Raw genomic sequence first — 22,292 nt, 5'->3', positions numbered from 1 at the left:
CCAGCCTTATTACTAATTGTGATTTAATAATAATAATAATAATAATAATAACTATTTGTAGTAGTAATGATGATAATAAGTTTATTATTTATTTATTTATTTATTTATTTTATTTTATTTATTTTATTTATTACCCGCCCATCTGGCTGAGTTTCCCCAGCCACTCTGGGCAGCTTCCAGCAGAATATTAAAATACAATGATTCATCAAATATTGAAAGCTTCCCTAAAAAGGGCTGCCTTCGAACGTCTTCTAAAAGTCATATAGTTGTTTCTTTCCTTGACATCTGATGGGAGGGCATTCTACAGGACGGGCGCCACCACCGAGAAGGCCCTCTGCCTGGTTCCCTGTAACTTCGCTTCTCGCGGTGAAGGAACCGCCAGAAGGCCCTCGGAGCTGGACCACAGTGTCTGCACTGAACAATGGGGGTGGAGACACTCCTTCAGATATACTGGACCAAGGCCGTTTAGGGCTTTCAAGGTCAGCACCAACACTTTGAATTGTGCTTGGAAACGTACTGGGAGCCAATGCAGGTCTCTCAGGACCAGTGTTATACGGTCTTGGCAGCCGCTCCCAGTCACCAGTCTAGCTGCTGCATTTTGGATTAGTTGCAGTTTCTGGGACACCTTCTAGTTGCAGAAGTCCAAGCAGAAGATAACTAGAGCATGCACCACTCTGGTGAGTCAGTCTGTGGGCAGGGAGGGTCTCAGCCTGCGTGCCAGATGGAGCTGGGAGACAGCTGTCCTGGACACTGAAAAACTATAAACTATAGATTAGTTCTTCCACTATCATCAGCTGCCTGGTTGCCCCCAATTTCTCCTAATAACCACAGGGAGGTGGGAAAATGCTTGGCTCATATTTATAGATAACACTTTCTCTCTCACATACATATCATAATGTTAGGGCCGCTCTTATGGTCTTACCGCCTTCAAGAACTTGAGAGCAGTTCTTGAAATCAGCTGCCGAGAGATGCTGTTGAACCTCCTTCCAAGGATAGCTTTTTTAAGAAAGCTGGGGGTGCACCTGCCAGGGATATCTGATCCATCTGCTTCCTCCCAGTTCTTTGACACCACCTGTTGCTCTTTTCCTGCCCTTCCTGATCTCTTTCCCCAGACGGTGACGTCAGGGATGGCCCCGGACACAAAGGAGACGATCTTCAGCATCAGCAAAGCCTACATGCAGAATCCCAACGCCATCATCCTTTGCATTCAAGGTAAAGGAGGAGGTCGGAGAGCAACTGGAATGTCCTTGTGTCTTGGTTAATGAATCTCTGCAACGTCACCCGTCGTTCCCTCTGGTTCTTGGGAGACTTGTTTGTGGGCACAGACCACACCTGCTCCTTCTTTGTGGTTGGGGTTGTGGAGGGCAGGGCAGGGCAGAGGGATGGAATTAGCTGGCTGCATCTTCTTTTTTCTGGCTTTGGGACTCTGTTACTCAGTTGTGCTTTCTGGGCCCCAGGTTGAGCCACCAGACATGTTCAGGGTTTAGCTCTTACCTTCAAATGAGTTTCAATTCAGGTAGGTAGCCATGTTGGTCTGACGCAGTTGAAATTAATTTAAAAAAATTAAAAATTGTGCAGTAGCACCTTAGAGACCAACGAAGTTTGTAAACCTGTTGAGGACTGTTAAAGACTGTTTACAGGTTTACCATACCCATTGAGCCAATCACCCATCTCCTACTACCGTTCTGAGAAAAACCCCACCCCACCCTCCTACTATATACAGTCATAAAAGGTAAAGGGTAAAGGGACCCCTGACCATTAGGTCCAGTTGCGGATGACTCTGGGGTTGCTGCGCTCATCTCGCTTTATTGGCCAAGGGAGCCGGTGTACAGCTTCCGGGTCATGTGGCCAGCATGACTAAGCCGCTTCTGGCGAACCAGAGCAGCGCACGGAAACGCCGTTTACCTTCCCGCCGGAGCGGTACCTATTGATCTACTTGCACTTTGATGTGCTTTCGAACTGCTAGGTTGGCAGGAGCAGGGACCGAGCAATGGGAGCACACCCTGTCGCGGGGATTCAAACCACCGACCTTCTGATCGGCAAGTCCTAGGCTCTGTGGTTTAACCCACAGCGCCACCCGCGTCCCTCATATACAGTCATACCTTGGGTTAAAGTTGCTTCAGGTTGAGTGTTTTCGGGTTGCGCTCCGCAGCGACCCGTAAGTAAGGGAATGCATTACTTCCAGGTCTCGCCGCTCGCGCATGTGCAGATGCTCAAAATGACGTCATGCACAGAAGTAGCAAAATGCAGCACGTGCAGACGTGGGTTGCATTCACTTCTGGATGTAAACAGGGCTCCAGAACGGATCCCGTTTGCATCCAGAGGTACCACTGTATAAGGGTCTTCGGTTTCAGTGTATCTGAAGAAGTGTGCATGCACACAAAAGCTTATTCCCAGAACAAACTTAGTTGGTCTCTAAGGTGCTACTGGACAATTTTTTTATTTATTTCAACTTCAAATGAGTTGTTCAGCTCCTGCTTTGTTGCTGAAAACGCTTTGCATGTTCTGCAAGGTTATGGCCAATCTGCTTTGTTTCCAGATGGGTCTGTGGACGCTGAGCGCAGCATCGTCACCGACTTGGTCAGCCAAATGGACCCTCAGGGCAAGAGGACAATCTTTGTTCTGACAAAAGTGGACCTCGCCGAGAAAAACGTGGCCAGTCCAAGCAGGGTGAGGAAGAGGAGGGTGTGGAGGAATGATTTTGTCCAGCAGATGCTGACGGGGCCTCCGGGGAGGGCAAGAAGAGAAACTTCTGCTGGAAGATCCCAAAGCTGTTGGGAGTGATTAGATGGCTTCTGTTCTCAAAGGTGTCAGGTTTGCTCTGCAGAAACTGCGTGACTCTGATTTTTGTTTCCGGATTGATTTGATTGATCGAAAATATTTATAGAAAGGGACTCCAAGGGTCATCTAGTCAAAACTTCTGCAAAGCAGGAATCACAGCTAAACAACCCGTGAGAGACGGCCATCCAGCCTCTGTTGAAAAGAGTCCACCACCTTCTGAGGGAGTCCGTCCCACTGTTGAGCAGCTCTTAATGTCAGAAAGGTCTTCTTAATGATTAGTCAGCATCTCCTCTCTAGCCATGTTATAGTGCTTAATGCATAGAATTCCTACGTGGTTTACATAAAATCATGTAAAATTACAATTTAAAGTTACTTATATATCAGATATAAAATACACCACAGCAGTGCTTCACAAGCCAGAAAGGGCCCCTGTAGACAGATGAGTCTCTGGGAGCTGCTTAAAATCCACTGCACTTGCTTCTGAATGGGCTGAGCGTGGGGGGGGGGGCAGTCCCAGAGGGTTGGGGCCACAACTGAGAAGGCCGAGGGTTTTGTCCAGGCTTTTCTCTGACTGTGGCACCAGGAAAGCTTGCTTTCTGAAGTCAGCAAACTTTTATGGGCTCCCCCAACCCCCCAGGAGTGTGTATGTGGAACTGTTTCTTCCTTTTTCTTTGATGAAAACAGTTATAGCTTACGAGAAAAGTTGCTACCTGGGAGATAGTCCAATATTTAAATGTTCTCAGGTTTTTGTGTGTGTAAGAGTGTTATAATTGCTCCTTTTACAAAAGAGCCTACTTCTTATTTTTAAAGCACTCTGCAGATAGTTAAAGCACTGGGCTGTTGCCGGGGGTTTTTAAAGTCCCTGAACTTGATTCAGGACTGGCTTTCATGGCTTTTGTCAGGCTAAGACGCGCGCACCCCCGACCGCTGTTTCCTATTTTGTATCTTCTTTCACTGTTTGAGTAAAGGAAAGCTGAGAACTCCTACGAGATCAGCTTTGCTGCTTTCCCATTTTCACAGATCCAGCAGATAATTGAAGGCAAGCTCTTCCCAATGAAGGCTCTTGGGTATTTTGCAGTCGTCACAGGAAAAGGTAATCCTAGCTTTGGATTGGGCCAGCGGGTGGAGCCACAGCGCGTATGCTGGACAGTGCTGAGTGGGTTTTTCTTTCTCTCCCTCCCTCTCCCTCTCCCCCTGCCCCCCAACCCGGCTGCCTCTAGGAAATAGCTGCGAAAGTATTGAATCTATTAAAGAGTACGAAGAGGAATTTTTCCAAAACTCCAAACTACTCAAGTATGCCAATATTTGTTCTTGTTTTTGAAGTGCCTCTTGCTGGTTTTAGTGCCAGTGGGCGGTGCAGGGTTTAGGGGGTGGGTTGTGTGAAACATGGGCTGAAATGGTTTGTCAGAAAGCAAAGTGTGATCGCCTGAGGAGTTGCTTTGAACGGGCCATCCTGGAAGACTTTCCGACTCCACATGACTTCCCTGATGAGCTTGTGGAAGCTTTCGTCACCAAAATGGGGGCCTTTCAGCCCTCAGAAATGTCACGTGCGGGGTTAATCCTGTGCGAGAGCCCAGTGGAAATGCCTCGGGAATAAACCAGAAACTCCCAGCCTCTGATCTGGAGAAATGCAGTGGTTGTGTGCAACATTCCCGGAGGGATTTGGACCTGAAGATAATTCATAGGAAAACCTAACACGGTTGTATCCAAGCAATGGCTTTGTGTTAATGGAAAAAACTTTGTGTCTTGGGAAGCTGCCCCCTGGGGTTCAGGGACTCTTGGTAACAGTGTGGGATAAAGTGCAGAGAACTTCAGTAGGTAGGAAAGATCAGCAGAAATTGGGGCACTGGGCCTTTGCATGAGCGCAAATGATTTCCATTAATGCAAAGCTACCACTGGATATAACCGCAGGTGAATGGACTCTGCCTTCCTTGAAGGTCCAGGCCAGGGCCAGGTCCTTCTGTGTCTGCTCCCTAGTCCTTAGTCCTTGTGCGTTAGGGCTGGAGCTTCATTCTGGCTGAGAAGTTCCATCCTGCCGCAGGACAGGAGCACAGAATGTGCTTCTACGCTCTGCCCGTCTTTCTGTTAGTTCTGGGCAGGCTTCTCAAATTCACGCCCTGTGGTCAGCAGCCCTCCTTTCTCTGGGCCGTACGATGAGCCCCAATTTGGAGCTAATGGGGTGGGCATCATCCCCAGCTTTGCACAGTGAAACTGGGGGACTATATGCCCCTTCTCCATGTTGGGGAAACAGCAGGAGCCCAGGAGCCGCCCATTTGTGGATCCCTGTTTCTGATGTCTCACAAGGTCCTCCTTCCTAAATGAAATTATACAGTCTCTTGGCTCCAGAGGAAAACCATAGAATTGTAGAGTTGGACACCCAGGATCACCTAGTCCATGGGTAGGCAAACTAAGGTCCGTGGGCCGGATCCAGCCCAATCGCCTTCTAAATGCAGCACGTGGACGGTCCGGGAATCAGCATGTTTTTACATGAGTAGAATGTGTCCTTTAATTTAAAATGCACCTCTGGGTTATTTGTGGGGCATAGGAATTGTTCAGTCCCCCCCCCCAAAAAAATATAGTCCGGCCCCCCACAAGGTCTGAGGGACAGTGGACCGGCCCCCTGCTGAAAAAGTTTGCTGACCCCTGACCTAGTTGAACCCCCTTCAATGCAGGAATCACAACTACTATTACTACTAAGAGTAATAATAATAATAAAAAATTTATTATTTATACCCCATCCATCTGGCTGGGTTTCCCCAGCCACTCTGGGCAGCTCCCAACAGAATAATAAATAATAAGCAATAAAATAAGCAATATAATAAGCAATAAAACCTCAAACATTTGTGAAATGGGACTGTCTACTCTGGTGTATTTTGAGGTGTGGACTACAATGTGATTCCCCCCGCCCCAGCACCACTACCAATTTTCCCCCTTTCCCCTGTGTTTGCTTCTTTAATTTTTTTGTTTGGGAAGGTGTTCTCTTGCTCACAAATCCGCCCCAGTGTTTGTGTGTCTGTCGTGTCCTTTGCAGGAACTGCATGCTGAAGGCCCACCAGGTGACCACGCGGAACCTCAGCCTTGCCGTGTCGGACTGTTTTTGGAAAATGGTGCGAGAGTCTGTGGAGCAGCAGGCGGACGCTTTCAAAGGTAACGGTTGCGCTGGGAGATCTGTAGGAAGCCTTGGACTGAGGAGTCCCTCTCTTCTCAGGAGCCGGGCCTGTCCTGGTGTCTGATTCCCCTGGATATGGGGAGTATTGCTGGGCCCTCCTCAGGAGTCTTACTGGAAACAGCTTTCTGGACTTATCCAAAAAAGTTGGGATATTAGTCTGTTTTTGTTTTAGCTTTTTGAAAGTTTTGAACGGTGGTCATTTTTCCTTACTGACAATTTTATTGTTTTACCGATTTTGTAAACTGCTTTGAAGTTTGTGTACAAATTGTATGCAATCAATAGAAATCTGTGCTCTGCAAACATTTTAAGCTGCGCAGCAGTTTGCGAGTGACACACCGTTGACAGACAGGATCCACGTGTCGGAATGCGCTTGCCTCTCTGTACGAAGGCAAAACGTGTGCAGGGGGGTTGGAATGGACGTGTTTCCCAACCTGGTTCTTTAGCATGCCATGTGCATTGTTAGAGTTGGATGAAACGTCAGGCGTGGGCAGTGTACTGCATCCAGGGAGGAAACGCATTGTCTAGAGCATGGGTAGGCAAACTAAGGCCCAAGGGGCGGATCAGGCCCAATTGCCTTCTGGATCCGGCCACAGACGGTCCGGGAATCGCCCCATGGATCACCAGCACGTGCATTCTTTCCCTCACACGGCGGCGGCAGCGGCGGCACCTCCTCCCTCCCTCCTCCAGGCTTCTGCCCACCCTGCCCAGAGGAGGAAGGGGGCTGGGCTGAGTGGACGAGCACCATTTTAAGCAGCCCCTCTCTGGAGCCCTTTCGTGCGCCGCTCATCATCCTGCCGCTGCTGCCACCGTCCCCTGCCACTCGCAAGACACAAGTAAGCAGCCATCGGGGCTCGTGGTGCTCTTGCATCATTCCCCCCCCCCAAATATAGTCCAGCCCCCCACAAGGTCTGAGGCACAGTGGACCTGCCCCCTGCTGGAAAAGTTTGCTGACCCCCTGGTCTAGAGCCCCACATAAGAAGAAAAGCCGGGTTGGCTCTCGCCTGCAGAAGAGGATGTGTGGAAACTGACTTTCCAGCCCCCTTCTTTCCCTGGCAGCCCCCCCCCCCGGCTCCCTTGAGGGGGAGGCGGTAAAATGGCGTGGAGGCACCTTCCGTATGCGTGGGCTCCAGGCACAGAAAGCCCCCCCCCCCAATTTCCACAATTGACGCAGCTCATTCAGTCGTGTCCCCATGGGAGCCTTTGTAGGGCAGGAGCTGCTGCAGCAAGGAGCAGGGGCAGGAGTCAGCTGCTGCCCCCTTACTTTTGAAGGTGAATCTCTGGCTCCAGATAAACTAGCCACGGATTTGACCTCCCTTCCCCTGAATTTCTCCCCATAGCAACCCGCTTTAATCTGGAGACTGAGTGGAAGAATAACTACCCCCGCTTGCGAGAACTTGACCGGGTAAGTCCATTTCCTGGCTGAGAGCCAGAGGGGGCCTTGGTCTCCATCCTCTTTTTGGGAGAGCTTTGATGGGAGAGGGTCGGCCTGTGTTTTACCTGGGCTGGGAGCCCCGTCTTGCTGGCACTGCTGCTGCAGTTATGGAGTAGCTTCCTCAGGGAGACCTGTTGATCAGTATCCCTGCGTAGCTTTTTGTGCTTTTGTCCTGGGACGCACATGGGCTGGTGGGGGCAGGAGGGAGGAGGGAGGACTGGACCTGGGAGGGGAATCGGGGCATCTTGAGCCGCTCAACCAAACATCAGAACCGCTGCTTGAGGGGTCTCTGTGTTTGAAGGGGGCCACTCAAGGGCCCCCAGTTAATTTCATTGAAGGAGCGGCCTGTCGTTTGCCCATCCTTGAGCTTGATAGCCCCGGGGTCTCAATCCGCACAGCATGTCCGTGTACGTTCCTCCGTCTGACTTATCGCAAGCGTCTCAATGGCTACAAATGCTTCTCGTTTTTCTGTCTAGAATGAACTGTTTGAAAAAGCAAAGAACGAGATCCTCGATGAAGTCATAAGCTTGAGCCAGGTGACACCAAAGCACTGGTACAGTAATTAGTTGGAGATTTTTATTTTGCTTCTTCGTCCTGTGCTGGCTTTTTGGTTTATAGAGCAGGTTCTGCGAAGATTAAAATAGGCTGCCCTGCGTTCTCCGTGATCCTGTGATGATGCCATATATCTCAGAAAAGCCCATCTGGGATCCATCCACTCCTTTCTCCCTATAAAACATTTATTGGTTCTGCGTGTCTGACTTTGGCAACCCCTGGCCATTCTGGGGGAGGGCTGGCAAGTTTGCTGCTCTCTTAAGAGAAATCCTAGCGTCTGTTGCTGACTGTTCTTCGTCCATGAGTTATAGAAGCCAGCAGAGAGGGGAGAGTCTTTTCTAAATATAGGCAAAAGCAACCCTTTGCAGAAGGCCGTAAATACTCTGCTCTTTACTTAAATGAAAACCAAAAGAAAAAAGGAAAGAGAGAGAGTCTGCGCCCTGAAAAGTTGGACTTTACGAAAGGCCTCTATTCAGCATGGGAAGCTGTGCCTGTGTGCGTCTTTTGCCCAGTTTGGCTCCCTTCGCCGGCCTTTAGGGCAAAGACCAGGCCAGGACCTGGGCATGGCTGCAGGGCTACGTGTGCATATGCAGCCCCTCCGGCAATTTCACAAGGAGGTGCTGCTGGAGCACTGGCCCAGTCCTCCTTTGCAGCCTTCAGGGCTGGGGACCGCCAGGAAGTTGACCCTCTTTGATTCCGTTTTAGCAACACAAGTGTTTTCTCGCTGGAGACTCTTTTCTTCCAGGCAGGCGGTTCCTTGTGGAGCGTTTTGCGCAGTGCCTTTTAGATTCTCTCCTGCCAGATCAGGCCTGGAGGCTTTGATGGATGAACTGAATTGTGTCGCGTTCCGGGAACAGCATTCGCTGAACGGATTAATTTGCTTTGGGCCAGAACTTGACGTAAACCATCATTTGGCCAAACACAATAGTAATCCGTGCTTTTAGAGGGTTTTTTTTGGTTTTGCTTTTTCTTTAAATTCTTCTGTTCCTTTTAAGTTCTCATAAATAACTCTTACAAGGTTTGAAAACCTGGCTGCCTGCTCTACTTTTAAAGAGCAGAGCAAGTCTGAACCCATCTGGGCTCACTTGGCAATTTTGAGCTTACCACAAAAGGGAGACTCTCTCCGTAGCAGTCAAGCAAAGGCTGGAGTTTAGCTGGCATTACTAAGACGCAACTGAAGGAGCAGAAAGGGTTTCCAGTGATCCTGCTGGATGATCCTCACAATCACAGGAGAGGAGTGCAGAGATCTGCTGCTGCTGCTTGCCTTGGGAAGCAAGCTGTAGTCAAGCTGGTTTTCAGCAGGCTACGCTCTCATCCATTTGCTCCATGCAGTATAGTACGGTGGCGTCTCATGTGAGGGTGCTGTAGGTTATGAGAAAGCTAGAGCAATAATCCGCCAACGAATTTGGGATGTGGAACTGCAATGTCACGTGCACGAGATGAATAAACACCCAGCAATAAAAGATAATGGGAGAGGGTTTACCTCAGCAATATATCTGTCAAAATTACAAATACCCAATTACAGACGGTCATTCACCCTCGCTAGATTCAACGTGCTGCCATCTGCCTTATTGCAGGGCAGATTCGAGGGTAAACCGTACGCGGAACACGTCTGCCCCTGCGGCTTGATGGAGGTAGAAACTGTCTCTCATGCCTTGTTATGCTGTCTTTTCTACGGGGATATACATTCGGTACTTATCATCCCTTCCATACAGAAATCTCCAAATGGGTCCGAACTTCAATCTCTAAAATCCCTGGTAGAGGACAGGGATCCAGAGATCAAGCAAAGGGTGGCCAAATTCTGTGCGACTGCCATAAAACTTAGGGAACAAGCTGTGCTACCATAATGACTAAGGCCTTAAATGACAATTTTAGGTTATATTTTAGTGATTAAGATTTAACATATATTTTTAACTGCTGCTGTATCTGTATTGCCCCTGTTATACCCAATTGCAAATTCAAATGTATCCCTATCGTGTTTTATGACTTCCGTGATATTGTATGTGAGCTGGAACTGGTCTGTGACCGAAATTAATAAATTCAATTCAGTTCATGTGAGGGTTCAGTTCCAAGTACAGATAGGTAGCCGTGTTGGTCTGCCATAGTCAAAACAAAAAAATTCCTTCCAGTAGCACCTTAAAGACCAACTAAGTTAGTTCTTGGTATGAGCTTTCGTGTGTATCTGAAGAAGTGTGCTTGCACACGAAAGCTCATACCAAGAACTAACTTAGTTGGTCTTTAAGGTGCTACTGGAAGGAATTTTTTTGTTTCAGTTCCAAGGTTTGTGCGCAGTGCGTTTCTCTGAGGGTACAAAAGGGTACGCAGTACCAACATCTCTTTTTCTAGATGTACCGGCACATTTTTGTCTACTCAACCAGAGCCAGGGCTTTTTCAGCTGTGGCTCCGATCTGGTGGAACGCTCTGCCACAAGAGACTAGGGCCCTGCGGGACTTGACATCTTTCCGCAGGGCCTGCAAGACAGAGCTGTTCCACCAGGCCTTTGGCCAAGACACAGCCTGACCCCCTCCTTTGGTAATCCTCAGAGAACTCTAGCCCAATGGTTGCTATCAATTTGATTTAAACTGATTTTATAATGAATTGATTTTAGAATGCTGTATTATTTTACTGTATTTAGCCGCTCTGAGCCCAGCTTCAGCTGGGAAGGGCGGGATATAAATAACTTTATTGTTATTATTATTGTTATTATTACTGGTTGTGCGTATACATAAAAATGCCCCTGGAACCGAATTCCCGCTTGCAGAGCAATTAAAAAAATGCTCAGCCACACATATACTAGAACCAAATGAACACAGAAAAGCAAAAGCGTGGACCTCAGCACTGAGCGAGTCCAGAACTGCTTAAAACTGAAAGGTCGCAGCCTCTCCCACTACTTGCTGGTCTCCCTTGTGGGGGCTTGAGGAGGAGGGAGTCTCTCCTGGGGAACAAACCTCTTTTTGCCCCTGGGTCTCTCTCTGGGCCTCTCTCCTGTGGGGATGCAAAGTGACCTCTGGTTGTCCCCCCCCCCCTTAGGGAAGAGATCCTTCAGAAGACCTTGTGGGACAGGGTCTCGACGCACGTGATAGAAAACATCTACCTCCCGGCAGCACAAACCACAAACTCAGGCACCTTCAACACCACGGTGGACATCAAGCTGAAGCAGTGGACGGACAAACAGCTGCCCAACAAGGCCGTGGAGGTGAGACCGTTTGGGGTTGACCTGCGCAAGCGGAGGGGTGAATCTCGGCTGAATCTCCTTCTCTGTCCCCGCAAAGGGACAGATGCAACGGCACACGAAACAAGCCTGCTCTTTGGAGGGGGGCTGCCTGCCTCCCCCCCCCCCCCGATTCTCATAGATCAGGCTTCCTCAACCTCGGCCCTCCAGCTGTTTTGAGACTACAATTCCCACCATCCCTGACCACTGGTCCTGCTAGCTAGGGATCATGGGAGTTGTAGGCCAAAAACATCTGGAGGGCCGAGGTTGAGGAAGCCTGTCATAGATTCATTTTAGGGTTACACAAAGGATTGCCCACAGTGGCAAGTGAGTGAAGGCTAGGCATGTCCTTGGAGCGGATTCAGAGGGGCACGCCTCTTTGCAGAGCTCCGCAGCTGGTTAGCTCAAGTCCCTTGGGAAATCCATTCTCCCTTTTTGAGAGAAAGCGTGTGGGCACCCCGGCCTGGAGCCCTGCAGTCTCAATGCGCCCCGTATGGCTGAAGGTTTCTTCTTGACACCCTCCATGTCCTGCTTGCGGGATTCCCACGGTGGGCATTGGGTTGGCCATTGCGGGGGCAGGATGCTCGTCTGATTTAGCAGGGCTCTTCTGGTGTCCTTGCCACCCACACCTCACTTCTGTGCCATCACCAGTTCTGGTCCTTCAGAGTGCCTCTTCCACCCACTCTACTCCTCAGCCAGTCCCACAGGCTGCCCCCTCCCTTCTTTCCACCTGCCTCTGGCATCTCTTCCCACCTCACCTCTCTTCCTGCATAACAACCCTTTCTGCACAGCCCTGGAAACAGCCCCTTCTCATATGCTGTCTGGTGTCTCCTCTGCGCCCCACCCACCCTCTCCAGTTCAACCTTTCACTTCCCTCACGGAAGTGGCTCTGTCGGTTATCATTCCGTGTTGGGCATCTTCAGTGTCAGGGCACAGGCGGTTGTCCCGTGTCCCCCCCCCCCCCCCCGCCGCCGCCCCCTGTTATTGCACAGGGCATGTGAGTTGATGTGTTTGATGTGAGTCGGTTTCCGCATCTCGTGTTAGATTTGCTTCCCTCTGCTGGCCTCAGCGCTTGTCTGAGCCCAGTCTGGTGCCTCCAGCGTTGAGCCGCTTCTCAAGGCCGGACTGTTTCCCAATCTGCAGGTTGCCTGGGAGACCCTCCAGGAGGAGTTTGCTCGCTTCATGACGGAAGAGAAGGGCAAAGAGCATGACGACATCTTTGACAAACTGAAGCAAGCCGTGAAGGATGAGAGCATCAAGCGCCACAAGTGGAACGAGAGAGCGGAAGACAGCCTGGTGGGGCCTTAATCCTTTCCCTTAATATATTTCCGTGGCTTAGAAGAAACGAATCCCTCTCTTTTGACAAGGCTTTGTGTGCGCTTTTCTAGTTTTAACATGTTGTTTCTTTATGTGCGGACGAAGGAATCGCCAGAGCCTTTCTTTGGTTGGTGGGGCTTCCAGTGGTGGCGTTGGCATCACTGCTTAGAAATTTGTTCATTGACTTGATTAATTGGATCTATATCATTACCTGGATAGACGTGTGAAGGCCAGGGTGAAAAACAGAAATTGGATGAATACCCAGAAAAAGTGGAAAGAGGAGGAAATGTTTTTTCCTTTATTGTTGTTGTCATTTCTTGGCCTTCACATCTCTACAGTGGTGCCTCTAGCTGCGGACTTAATCCATTTTGGGGTGCCATTCGCACCCTGAAAAGTCCGCAACTAGAGCGCCTCTTCTGTGCATGCGCATGGCGCGATCAAGCGCTTCTGCGTTCGTAAGCTGCAAGTCTGTAACGAGAGCGGAACGCAACACGAGGTATGACTGTATACCCAAAATGCTACAGTGATGCTCAGCCAAACGTTAGAATGTCTTTTTGGGGGTATTCAGTCTGATTAAGGTAACAAATGTGTAACTGGGGCTGGGGGCACGCAGGCCACCCCTCAACTCCTGATCTTCATGCAGAAACTGTGAGCATAGAGCTGTTCTCCCTCTTACATGTGTTTTGCCCTCATGGGGTCAAACGAAACACCTGAAGAAGGCTGAATCCATTTCGCAGTCCATCATAACTCCAAGCTTGTCCTTCCCAGAAAGAGAGGGATCTGAAATCAGATCACAGGGACTCCCTTTTCCCTGCTCTGCTGCCACTTGCGGTGAGCTCACTTGAGCTGGCCTGGAGCATGTCGGCTCTTCCAGCAGCTTTGCTTTGAGAATTCTTGAGGAACAAGCTTCTGAATTACCTGGCGCTTTTGCTGCGCATGTGGAAGCTGGGTTGCTTTAAGGGGGAGAAAAAGCAGAGCCCGTTTGGGGACCTGACGGCTGCCCTGTGCTTTGGCAGAGAGTGATCCAGCACAACGCCCTGGAGGACCGCTCCATCTCGGACAAGCAGCAGTGGGACGCAGCGATTCAGTTCATGGAGGAGACCCTGCACAGTCGCCTGAAAGACAGTGAGTGCTCCTCTCCCCCTTGGCTGCCTTTCTCTGGAGCTGAGCTTTTGCCACCAGACGCTACCATTAAATCCTCCTGGTCACCCCTTGGTCAGGGCGCTGTTGTCTCTTCCGCCCTGACCTGTCCTCCTCCTCCTCCTGAAGCTGCTCCCCCCTTTGCAGGCAGTCCAGAATGCTGCTTATTAAATCAGTGGTTGCTCAGCATGAGAGGGAGGGAGAGAAAATCACAGTGTGGTGTTGTGTACTCAATGTTGTGCTCTTTGTGTTCTTGTCCAGCTGAATCAGTCATTGAAGACATGGTGGGCCCAGACTGGAAGAAAAGGTGGCTCTACTGGGTGGGGCGCACCAAAGAACAGGTAAAAAGCTGCCCAGGTATTGCCCTGGGATTCTCTGGCCCAGCTGCAATATATATATATGTCAGTAATAATGTTAGCTGAAATGAAGAAGCCTAATCAAAACATGGGAGGAGAGCACACTTGCTGTGCAATTCCTGGGTCTGCAAAGGTGTGCCCAGATCAAGGTGCTTTTCTGGAAAACCTGAGTGACCCCAAGGCCACACCTTGTCTCACGTTGCAGTTGCACAAGGGCAGCCGGTGGCTATTTGTGCTAATTTCCCCCAAGATAGAAATATGTATTCCCTGCATGTGGAGTCCTGGTGCCGTTGAAGCATCATAGTAACCAAATTGGGGGAGGGTGCTTAGACGAAGAGGCCCTAAGATCACCCCCCCCCTTGATTATACAATCTGAACCTATTTCATTATTTTATTATTTCCTTACAGTATTTCTATACCCTCTCTAGGGAAGGGCTCCTGGTGGCAGCCCCCCCCCCCCCCGAGACTGACTAAAGTTAAGGCTTCCATGTTTCCAGAAAACTTTGGAGGCCCCCGTTTTGGACCAGCTTATTGGGTTGGGAGGGTGAGTCAGGAGAGAAGCTGGAAACATTCTGTCCCTGCTTTTGTGCTTATATCTTTGCACAACTTTTGTGCCTTGGCTAGGTGTTATCTTTTGGGAGACTTAAACATGCAAGGCGTACCAGAATCTTGATTTCATTTTTCCCCACTCCTCTTAGGGCAAGAGTGAGACTTTAAAAATAAAATAAAAAACAATGGCATTTCTTTTGTTTTAAGACCATCCGCAATGAAACGAAAAACGAACTTGAGAAGATGATAAAATGCAACGAAGAGCATCCGGCTTACCTTGCAAACGACGAGGTCACAACCGTCCGGAAGAACCTGGAGGCCCGCGGGGTGGCCGTGGACCCCTGCCTGGTAAGAAGCTCTGCCCGGCTCCTTTCAGTTCCAATAACAGGGAAAGGCTGGGCTCTGAATATGGAAACCTTCATCGGCTCTGAACAGTCCCAGCAAGACTTGTTGTGGATGTTTGCTGTTCTGCCAAAATGGCTGGTTGCTTTTCGGGAAGTTAAGCTCCCAGACATTCTTGGGGAGGTCAGAGTATGTGGAGGTGTGTTTGATGGTCGTAATAAGGGGAAAGGCTTAGCGGAAGTGCCATGTCTTCCTTCCTTCCTTCCCTTTCCCCCTCCCTCTCTCTGAGTAAGACATTGGCGTCAAAAGCTGGCCGTGCGTTTGCTTGGGCTACTCTTAGGAAGTGCAGTTCATAGCATGTTGGTTTTGGCCATGGGGGATTCAAATTCTCTACCCAAGATTTCCCACTTACTTCCACATTTCGGTAAGTAGCTTGAGCAAGGAACCGAGAAGTCAGGCCAATTGGTCCACCCAGCTGGGTGTTGTCTGCGCTGACTGTCAGTGACCCTCCAGTATTTTGGACAGGCGTCTGTCCCAGCCCTGTCTGGAGAGGCTGCCAGGGACTGGCCTGAGTCCTTCTGCATGCCAAGCAACGGCTGCATCCCTGAGCTGTAACCCTTTCCTAAATTCCCAGACTTGTGGTGAGGATGCAATTAGCGGAAGACTGTGTTTGAGTGGAGGAAGCTGAATCCTGCTAGATCAGGGGTTGACAAGGTTTACCTCACCTGGGCCAATTCACTCCTGCAGAGATCACTCCGTGGACCGGATCACATCTGCGCAGACGTGATTTTTGGCGTCTGTGTAGATGCGATTTCCGGCGCTGTGGAAGCGAGTCCCTGCTCCGCATTGTGCCGGTTTAGCGCAGCACGCAGGGACTTGCCGAGCAGGCAGCTCGGTTTGGGGGCCATTTAAACGACCCCCGTGGGCTGCTTGTGGCCCACGGGCCACAGGTTGGCGACCCCTGTGCTAGATGCTGCTTCAGCCGTGATTCAGAAGAGCATGTTTCTTTCACGCTCTCCGTTTGCAGGAGCACTTTCCCCATCGGGAATAGGCGGCTGCTGGACAGGTTTCAGTAAAAGCAACAACCCAAAACAGACCCTGGTGCCTTTCCTCCTCCCCTTCTTGGGAGGTGGTGTCCATGTGAGCCAGCAGGGCCCCTTCTGCTGACAGCCCAGCCTCTCTCTCAGCTGCTTCCAAGGCTGAGCTTTCTTCTGAGCACCGCGCAACATCTGCCGGCCGGCACGTGCTCCGGGGCCGTCTGGATTTGGGCCAACGATAACCAGATGTTCCTCTCTCCCTTTGGTCCCAGATTAAAGACACCTGGCACCAGGTTTACAGGCGGCATTTCTTGAAGAAGGCCTTGGGCCACTGCAACCTCTGCCGGAGAGGCTTTTATTACTACCAGAGGCATTTTGTGGACTCTGAGGTAAGTGGAAGAACTTGCGGGTTACGAGCACTTAGGGAACAGCCGCCACCCTCCCCTGATGTCTGACCAGGAAAGGCGAGGGGGTCTCACTCAAAATCCCCCACCCCTCCTCCAGTCTCTCTCTCTCTCTCTCTGATTGATATTTTTGGGACACTCCACTAGGTGGTAGTCTTGGGATAAGCATCTGGTCCCTGCCTCTCTCACTCTTCCGTGGGGCTGCCCCTCTTGAGTTCCTGGGACTCACAACAAAGAGGGCTGGCTCTTTAGCTGGGATTGAGCGTCCCCCTTGCACCCCACATGTCTCCCTTGTGAGTGTCTGCTGTCCTCTGCAGCGGTAGAAGGGCCGAGAAGCCCCCAAGGCCGAGCCTCGCTGTGTGGGCCACGCAGTTCTTCCAAGAAGAAGATGGAGGACTTCAAGGGTTGGACTCTTTAAAAGTATTTTGCACGCCAGAGAAGAAGTGGCTTTTGTCAGGGCCGATGAACTGGAGTTCTTGCAGACACTGGCCATTTCCCTTTCTGCTGCTCCTTTGCCCTTGCCTGTCTTCACGGCATCTCTGGTTCTGATTCAGTGTGTGCCCTCCCACTGTTTCCACAACTCCCTTGTGAAGTTGTAGAGTTGGAAGGTGCCCCCAAAGGTCGTCACGCCCGGCCCCCAACCCCCTGCAATGCAGGAATTGCAAGGGAAGGATCCCTGACATATGGCCGCCCTTGATGGTCTAGCAGGGTGACGCTTTGCAGCCTTAGTTTCCCCCTCAGTCATATGGACATAGAAAACGCTGCGCCACCAGCCAGCTGTAGCAGGACATTTTGCGTTTGAGGCCAGGTTGTGGTGTTAGATAGGATCCTGCATTCCACTGGCTGTGAGCAAGGCACTCGCTGAGGCTGCTTACAGACACCGCAGCTCTTTCTTCTTTTCCTGCTGAAAATCAAAGGGGCCTTGCTAAATGTTACCGGGCTTGAGGTCTCCACCAGCAGACGCTTAGCTGCTTGGGTAGGTGAGGAGCATGAGGGTTAGGGCCCCCTTGCAAGGCAGCCCCCGGGCCATGAGACGCCCTCTGCCCTGGGAGATGCAGGGAGATGATGCCCCCTCTGTTTCTTTTGGGTGCCGCTTTTAATGCTTCAAGGGACGCGGGTGGCGCTGTGGTTTAAACCACTGAGCCTCTTGGGCTTGCCAATCAGAAAGTTGGCGGTTCGAATCCCTGCTGCGGGGTGAGCTCCCGTTGCTCGGTCCCTGCTCCTGCCAACCCAGCAGTTTGAAAGCACGTCAAAGTGCAAGTAGATAAATAGGTACCGCGCCGGCGGGAAGGTAAACGGCATTTCTGTGCGCTGCTCTGGTTCGCCAGAAGCAGCTTCGTCATGCTGGCCACATGACCCAGAAAAACTGTCTGCAGACAAACCCTGGCTCTCTCGGCCCGTAAAGCGAGATGAGTGCCGCAACCTCAGAGGTGTCTGCGACTGGACTTAACTTTCAGGGGTCCTTTACCTTTTTTAAATGCTTCACAGCTAAGCTGCTCTTCCTTGAATAACCAATGCCTTCTTCGCTGTTACCAAGCTTTTGGTGCCCTTTGTCTTCTGTTGGATTTGCTTGTTCATATTTTATTTTAAAAAGCATTTATATGCCTCTTTTCTTTTTTAAAAACAGCTTCAAATTCTGAAAATGCATTTGAAAAGCCATTCCAGTGTAGCACCGTAAAAGAGTGATACGTCTTACATTGACGGCATCACTGATCAGTTGCTGTGTTTTGTTTCTGGGATGACAGCCTAAGGATTGTTTTCGGATGCTTTAGGTGGTCTTGCATTGAGCACGGAAAGGTTTGAGCATATAATAAGCACGGAACAGTACCCAGCCAGCATTGCTGGCTGCTTCTGGGCCAAATTGCAGGGGCTGGTTTTTGCCTATCAAACCATTTTTTGGCTTGTATTGAGAATAAATGATGAATGAAGCCACAGGAGATGCCATGTGGTCTACTGGGTTCTTTGCTGCTTCCCTGATGCTCCCTTGTTCCTCGCTGTGTGGTTGCAGCTCGAGTGCAACGATGTGGTCCTGTTCTGGCGGATTCAGCGGATGCTGGGCATCACGGCCAACACCTTGAGGCAGCAGCTGACCAACACGGAAGGTGAGAGGCCTGCAGAGGCTGCCCTGCTGGGCTGCAAGCTCTTCCTTAGTTTGGTGGGAGCCTGGCTTGATGCTGGCGGTGCCATTGGCCTCCTGGACTCCGGCTGGGCAGGCAATTTTGGCCCTCTCCAAAGCCTCCTTTTCCTCCCCATCAACGTTTTTTGTTTCGGGAAGTTTTTAAAGTTTGTTGTTGTTGTTGTTTGTTTTCCTGTGCATTTTTGTTGGAAGCTGCCCAGAGTGGCTAGTGCAACCTAGTCAGATGGGTGGGATTTAAGAAATGTCATTATTGTTATTATCATCGTTATCATTATTAAAAACAATACCAAGCGTAAGGTTTGTCAATACAGTCAAACTGGATGGGATCACGATGGAGACTGAAAGTAAGCAGTGGGGGAAATTATATCAGGTCCACCATACAGTGGAACCTTGGTTTACAACTTAATCCGTTTCGGAAGTCCGTTCTTAAACCAAAGCGTTCTTAAACCAGGGCACGCTTTCTTATAGCAGCGGGGGACTCAATTTACAAATGGAACACACTTGACAGGAAGCGGAACATATTCTGCTTCCAAGGCAAAGTTCACAAATCAAAACACCTACTTCCGGGTTTGCAGCGTTCTTAATCCAAGTTGTTCATAAACTAAGCTGTTCTTAAACCAAGGTACCAGTGTATATTACTTAAATGAATCACAATTTTTTGGAAGCTGTATTGAAAAACAAAAGCATAGTCAGTAAGGAGCTGAAAAGGCATGTGACTCAAAAACTATACTTTTCCTAAGTTCATTGGAAGAGATTGTTGCAGTTGTTCATTACTGACGTGTAAAATGAAGTCTCCAGTGCTCCTTTTTGAGTATCCGCTGTCTGTGGCTCAGCTGGCTTGGTCGAGATCAAATCCAGGAAGACAGTAGGGGTGGCCCATGGCGAGCCTTGAGGGAGCGGGGAGATCCTTAACCCTCGATCTCTCGTATTACTCCTGGACTCCCAGCTTGGGTATCCTTCTGGAGAGGTTGGCACTGGTGATGCTGTTTTGGCATCGTTCAGGCATGGCTTGTCCCTTCCAGCAGGTATTTCGCGTGAATGTAAGATTTGTACAAGCGCTCCCTCTACTATTATCCTCACCCCAACCCCAGATGTAGAAATACAAATGAATATATTTTAAATTCCCGTTTCCTCCCTGACAGTGAGGCGCCTGGAGAAGAACGTGAAAGAGGTGCTGGAGGATTTTGCTGAGGACTGCGAGAAGAAGATGAAGCTGCTCACGGGGAAAAGAGTCCAGCTGGCCGAGGACCTGAGTGAGTATCTCTCTGGCCCAGGAGCTGCGGTGGCTGCAGCAGCGCGTGGAAAAGGCCCTCTCCTGCTGCAGAAGTTGGGTCCTTTGTTCTGGAAATTCTGCTTAGGGTTAGAGATCTCGTTGGTTCTTATTAGGTGCATGCTTAAAAATCCAGAAAGCGCTTGGCCGTCATTTAAAGCCAGAACCACCTAATCAAAGCAAGGTTGCCCTGGGGTGCCTGCTCAGGGGAACACCGCCCCACCCCTATATTTATTCATTTCTCTCTTCCTTTCTAAGTAAGCTGTCCTGTTACAGGCTCAGTGCCTTCTAGCTTCCTGGCCCATGACACCTCTGAGCGGCCCCAACGGCTGTGACAGTTTTGGCTAGCAAGCTTTAGAATTGGTTGCCCAGCCAGGGGAAAAAAACATGTAAAGGCATTTTGTGCAAAGAAAAGTTGCCCTCTGGATCAGTCAGGGTTTTGCCTCCCTAGCTGTAGGAGTGAATGCTGTGCCTCTTTCCGTGACGGCAGGAGCAGATCACATCTGGAAGGCATTTTTTGACGAGGGGGTGGAGGGGGGAGGCCGTAATACTTTTCCGCCGACCACGGCACCTCTGGCGGTAAAGGCGCAGGTGATAACGTTGCCTGCGTGACACACAGCGGCAATTGGGGAGGTTCTCCCTCGCCCGCCTCCTTGTAATTTAATCTCTGGTTGGAAGTAATTGGAAACATTTGCCGGCCAGAAATCGCCTCTCTTGTTTGGGCTTGCCACCAGATGATGATGATTGATTGATTGATTGATTGATACCCCACCCATCTGAATGGGTTTCCCCAGCCACTCTGGGCGGCTCCCAACAGAATATTATCATTAATAATAATAATAAAGCGATAAAACATCATACATTAAAAACTTCCCTAAACAGGGCTGCCCTCAGATGTCTTGTAAATGTCAGATAGTTGTTTATTTCTTTGACATCTGACGGGAGGGCGTTCCACAGGGCGGGTGCCACCACCGAGAAGGCCCTCTGCCTGGTTCCCTGTAACTTGGCTTTTCACAGGGAGGGAACCACCAGAAGGCCCTCGGAGCTGGACCTCTGTTTCTGGGCAGAATGATGGGGGTAGAGACGCTCCTTCAGGTATACTGGACCAAGGCCGTGTAGGGCTTTAAAGGTCAGCACCAACACTTTGAATTGTGCTTGGAAGTGTACTGGGAGCCAGTGTAGGTCTTTCAGGACTGGTGTTATGTTGTCTCGGCAGCCACTCCCAGTCACCAGTCTAGCTGCCACATTCTGGATTAGTTGTAGTTTCCAGGTCACCTTCAAAGGGAGCCCCACGTAGAGCGCATGGCAGTAGTCCAAGCAGGAGATAACCAGAGCATGCACCACTCTGGCGAGACAGTCCGTGGGCAGGGAGGGTCTCATCCTGCGTACCAGATGGAGCTGGTAGACAGCTGCCCTGGACACAGAACTGACCTGCGCCTCCATGGACAGCTGTGAGTCCAGAATGACTCCCAGGCTGCACACCTGGTCCTTCAGGAGCACAGTTACAGTACTGGGAGCCAATGAAGGTCTTTCAGGAGTGGTGTTATGTGGTTACCTTATTCAGGACCAGGGAGTCCCCCCCCACACGCCCGCCCCCGTCCCCCCAAAACAGTATGTCTGTCTTGTCAGGATTCAGTCTCAACCCGTTAGTTGCCATCCATCCTCCAGGCACTCACACAGAAGTCTTGCTCTCTTGCGGGGAGACGTCAGCGCTGAATGGCGCTGGGCTGTCTGAGGGGCTTTGTCATGGCTTGCACGGCTCTGAGATGCGCTTGGACGGCGTCTTCTGCTGTCGAGAGGCTGCCATGAGGCAGACAGGTACTCAGTGCCCAGTTTCATGTGAGCCTTTTGTTCTGCTCTTTCCTTCGGCCTGTGGAGCCTTCCGTGTTGAGCCGGGCCCCCTCTTCTTAGGGCGCTCATCCCCCCCCCCCCTACGATGACGGCTGTTAAATCCCTGCTAGTGAAGAAATTCCTCAGAAAAGCAAAGGAGCTCAGACTATTAAAAATAATTTCCATACCACAGAACTAATCCAGGTGTTTTATGGGAGGATGAAAACTTCAAATATGATTTTTAGTAACTTAATAAATATACCGTGGCCTTCTGGAATGTCAGTAGTTTCTGTGCTAGTATTGTTGGGTCAGGATCAAGTATGAAGTTTTATGGTCACAGAACATCTGGGAAAGGTGGGGGCAAAGACGCTTGCATGCCATAATATTCACCCAAACATCCTGGCTTGTCTGTACTACTTACAGCCAGTGAGTTACATAAGCCTCTGTCCAGGAATTAGCTTTTAATGGGTTGGGTCCTGCTCAGTGCTCATCTAGCCATGCCTTTGTCCTGCATAAGACATTTGCAGGATGGAGACAGGGGCTTGCTGCCTCCAAGAGAAATTGGTCCCCGAGGACCAAACTAACCATGTGCTAAACGCCTGACGGCATTTGATTTTTAAAGAGTTAAGCCTCGCCCCCTACTCCGTTTGTTGTTGTTTAGTCCTTTAGTAGTGTCCAACTCTTTGTGACCCCCTGGACCAGAGCACGCCAGGCACTCCTGTCTTCCACTGCCTCCCGCAGTTTGGTCAAACCCCTACTCCATAG

At 50.2% G+C, this 22,292-nt stretch overlaps 1 protein-coding gene across 5 annotated transcripts in view; it reads left to right on the top strand.

Moving 5' to 3' along the window:
• Window positions 1–22,292, top strand: part of OPA1 (OPA1 mitochondrial dynamin like GTPase) — a 56,255-nt gene that overhangs the window by 21,963 nt on the left and 12,000 nt on the right. For all 5 annotated transcript variants that reach the window (XM_081007407.1, XM_081007405.1, XM_081007406.1 and 2 more), the window contains 15 exons: window positions 1,113–1,212; window positions 2,540–2,670; window positions 3,802–3,874; window positions 4,002–4,074; window positions 5,813–5,928; window positions 7,288–7,352; window positions 7,859–7,935; window positions 10,965–11,130; window positions 12,289–12,441; window positions 13,479–13,587; window positions 13,864–13,943; window positions 14,715–14,855; window positions 16,159–16,275; window positions 18,299–18,392; window positions 19,570–19,680. In XM_081007407.1, the coding sequence (XP_080863533.1) occupies window positions 1,113–1,212; window positions 2,540–2,670; window positions 3,802–3,874; window positions 4,002–4,074; window positions 5,813–5,928; window positions 7,288–7,352; window positions 7,859–7,935; window positions 10,965–11,130; window positions 12,289–12,441; window positions 13,479–13,587; window positions 13,864–13,943; window positions 14,715–14,855; window positions 16,159–16,275; window positions 18,299–18,392; window positions 19,570–19,680 (1,606 nt within the window). The remainder of the gene's footprint in view (window positions 1–1,112; window positions 1,213–2,539; window positions 2,671–3,801; window positions 3,875–4,001; window positions 4,075–5,812; window positions 5,929–7,287; window positions 7,353–7,858; window positions 7,936–10,964; window positions 11,131–12,288; window positions 12,442–13,478; window positions 13,588–13,863; window positions 13,944–14,714; window positions 14,856–16,158; window positions 16,276–18,298; window positions 18,393–19,569; window positions 19,681–22,292) is intronic.

The sequence above is a fragment of the Podarcis pityusensis genome, assembly GCF_964106645.2.
Source record: "Podarcis pityusensis genome assembly, chromosome: 5".
Lineage (NCBI taxonomy): Eukaryota > Metazoa > Chordata > Lepidosauria > Squamata > Lacertidae > Podarcis > Podarcis pityusensis.
Note: the sequence above shows the minus strand (reverse complement) of the source record. Positions and strands in the feature narration are given on the sequence as shown.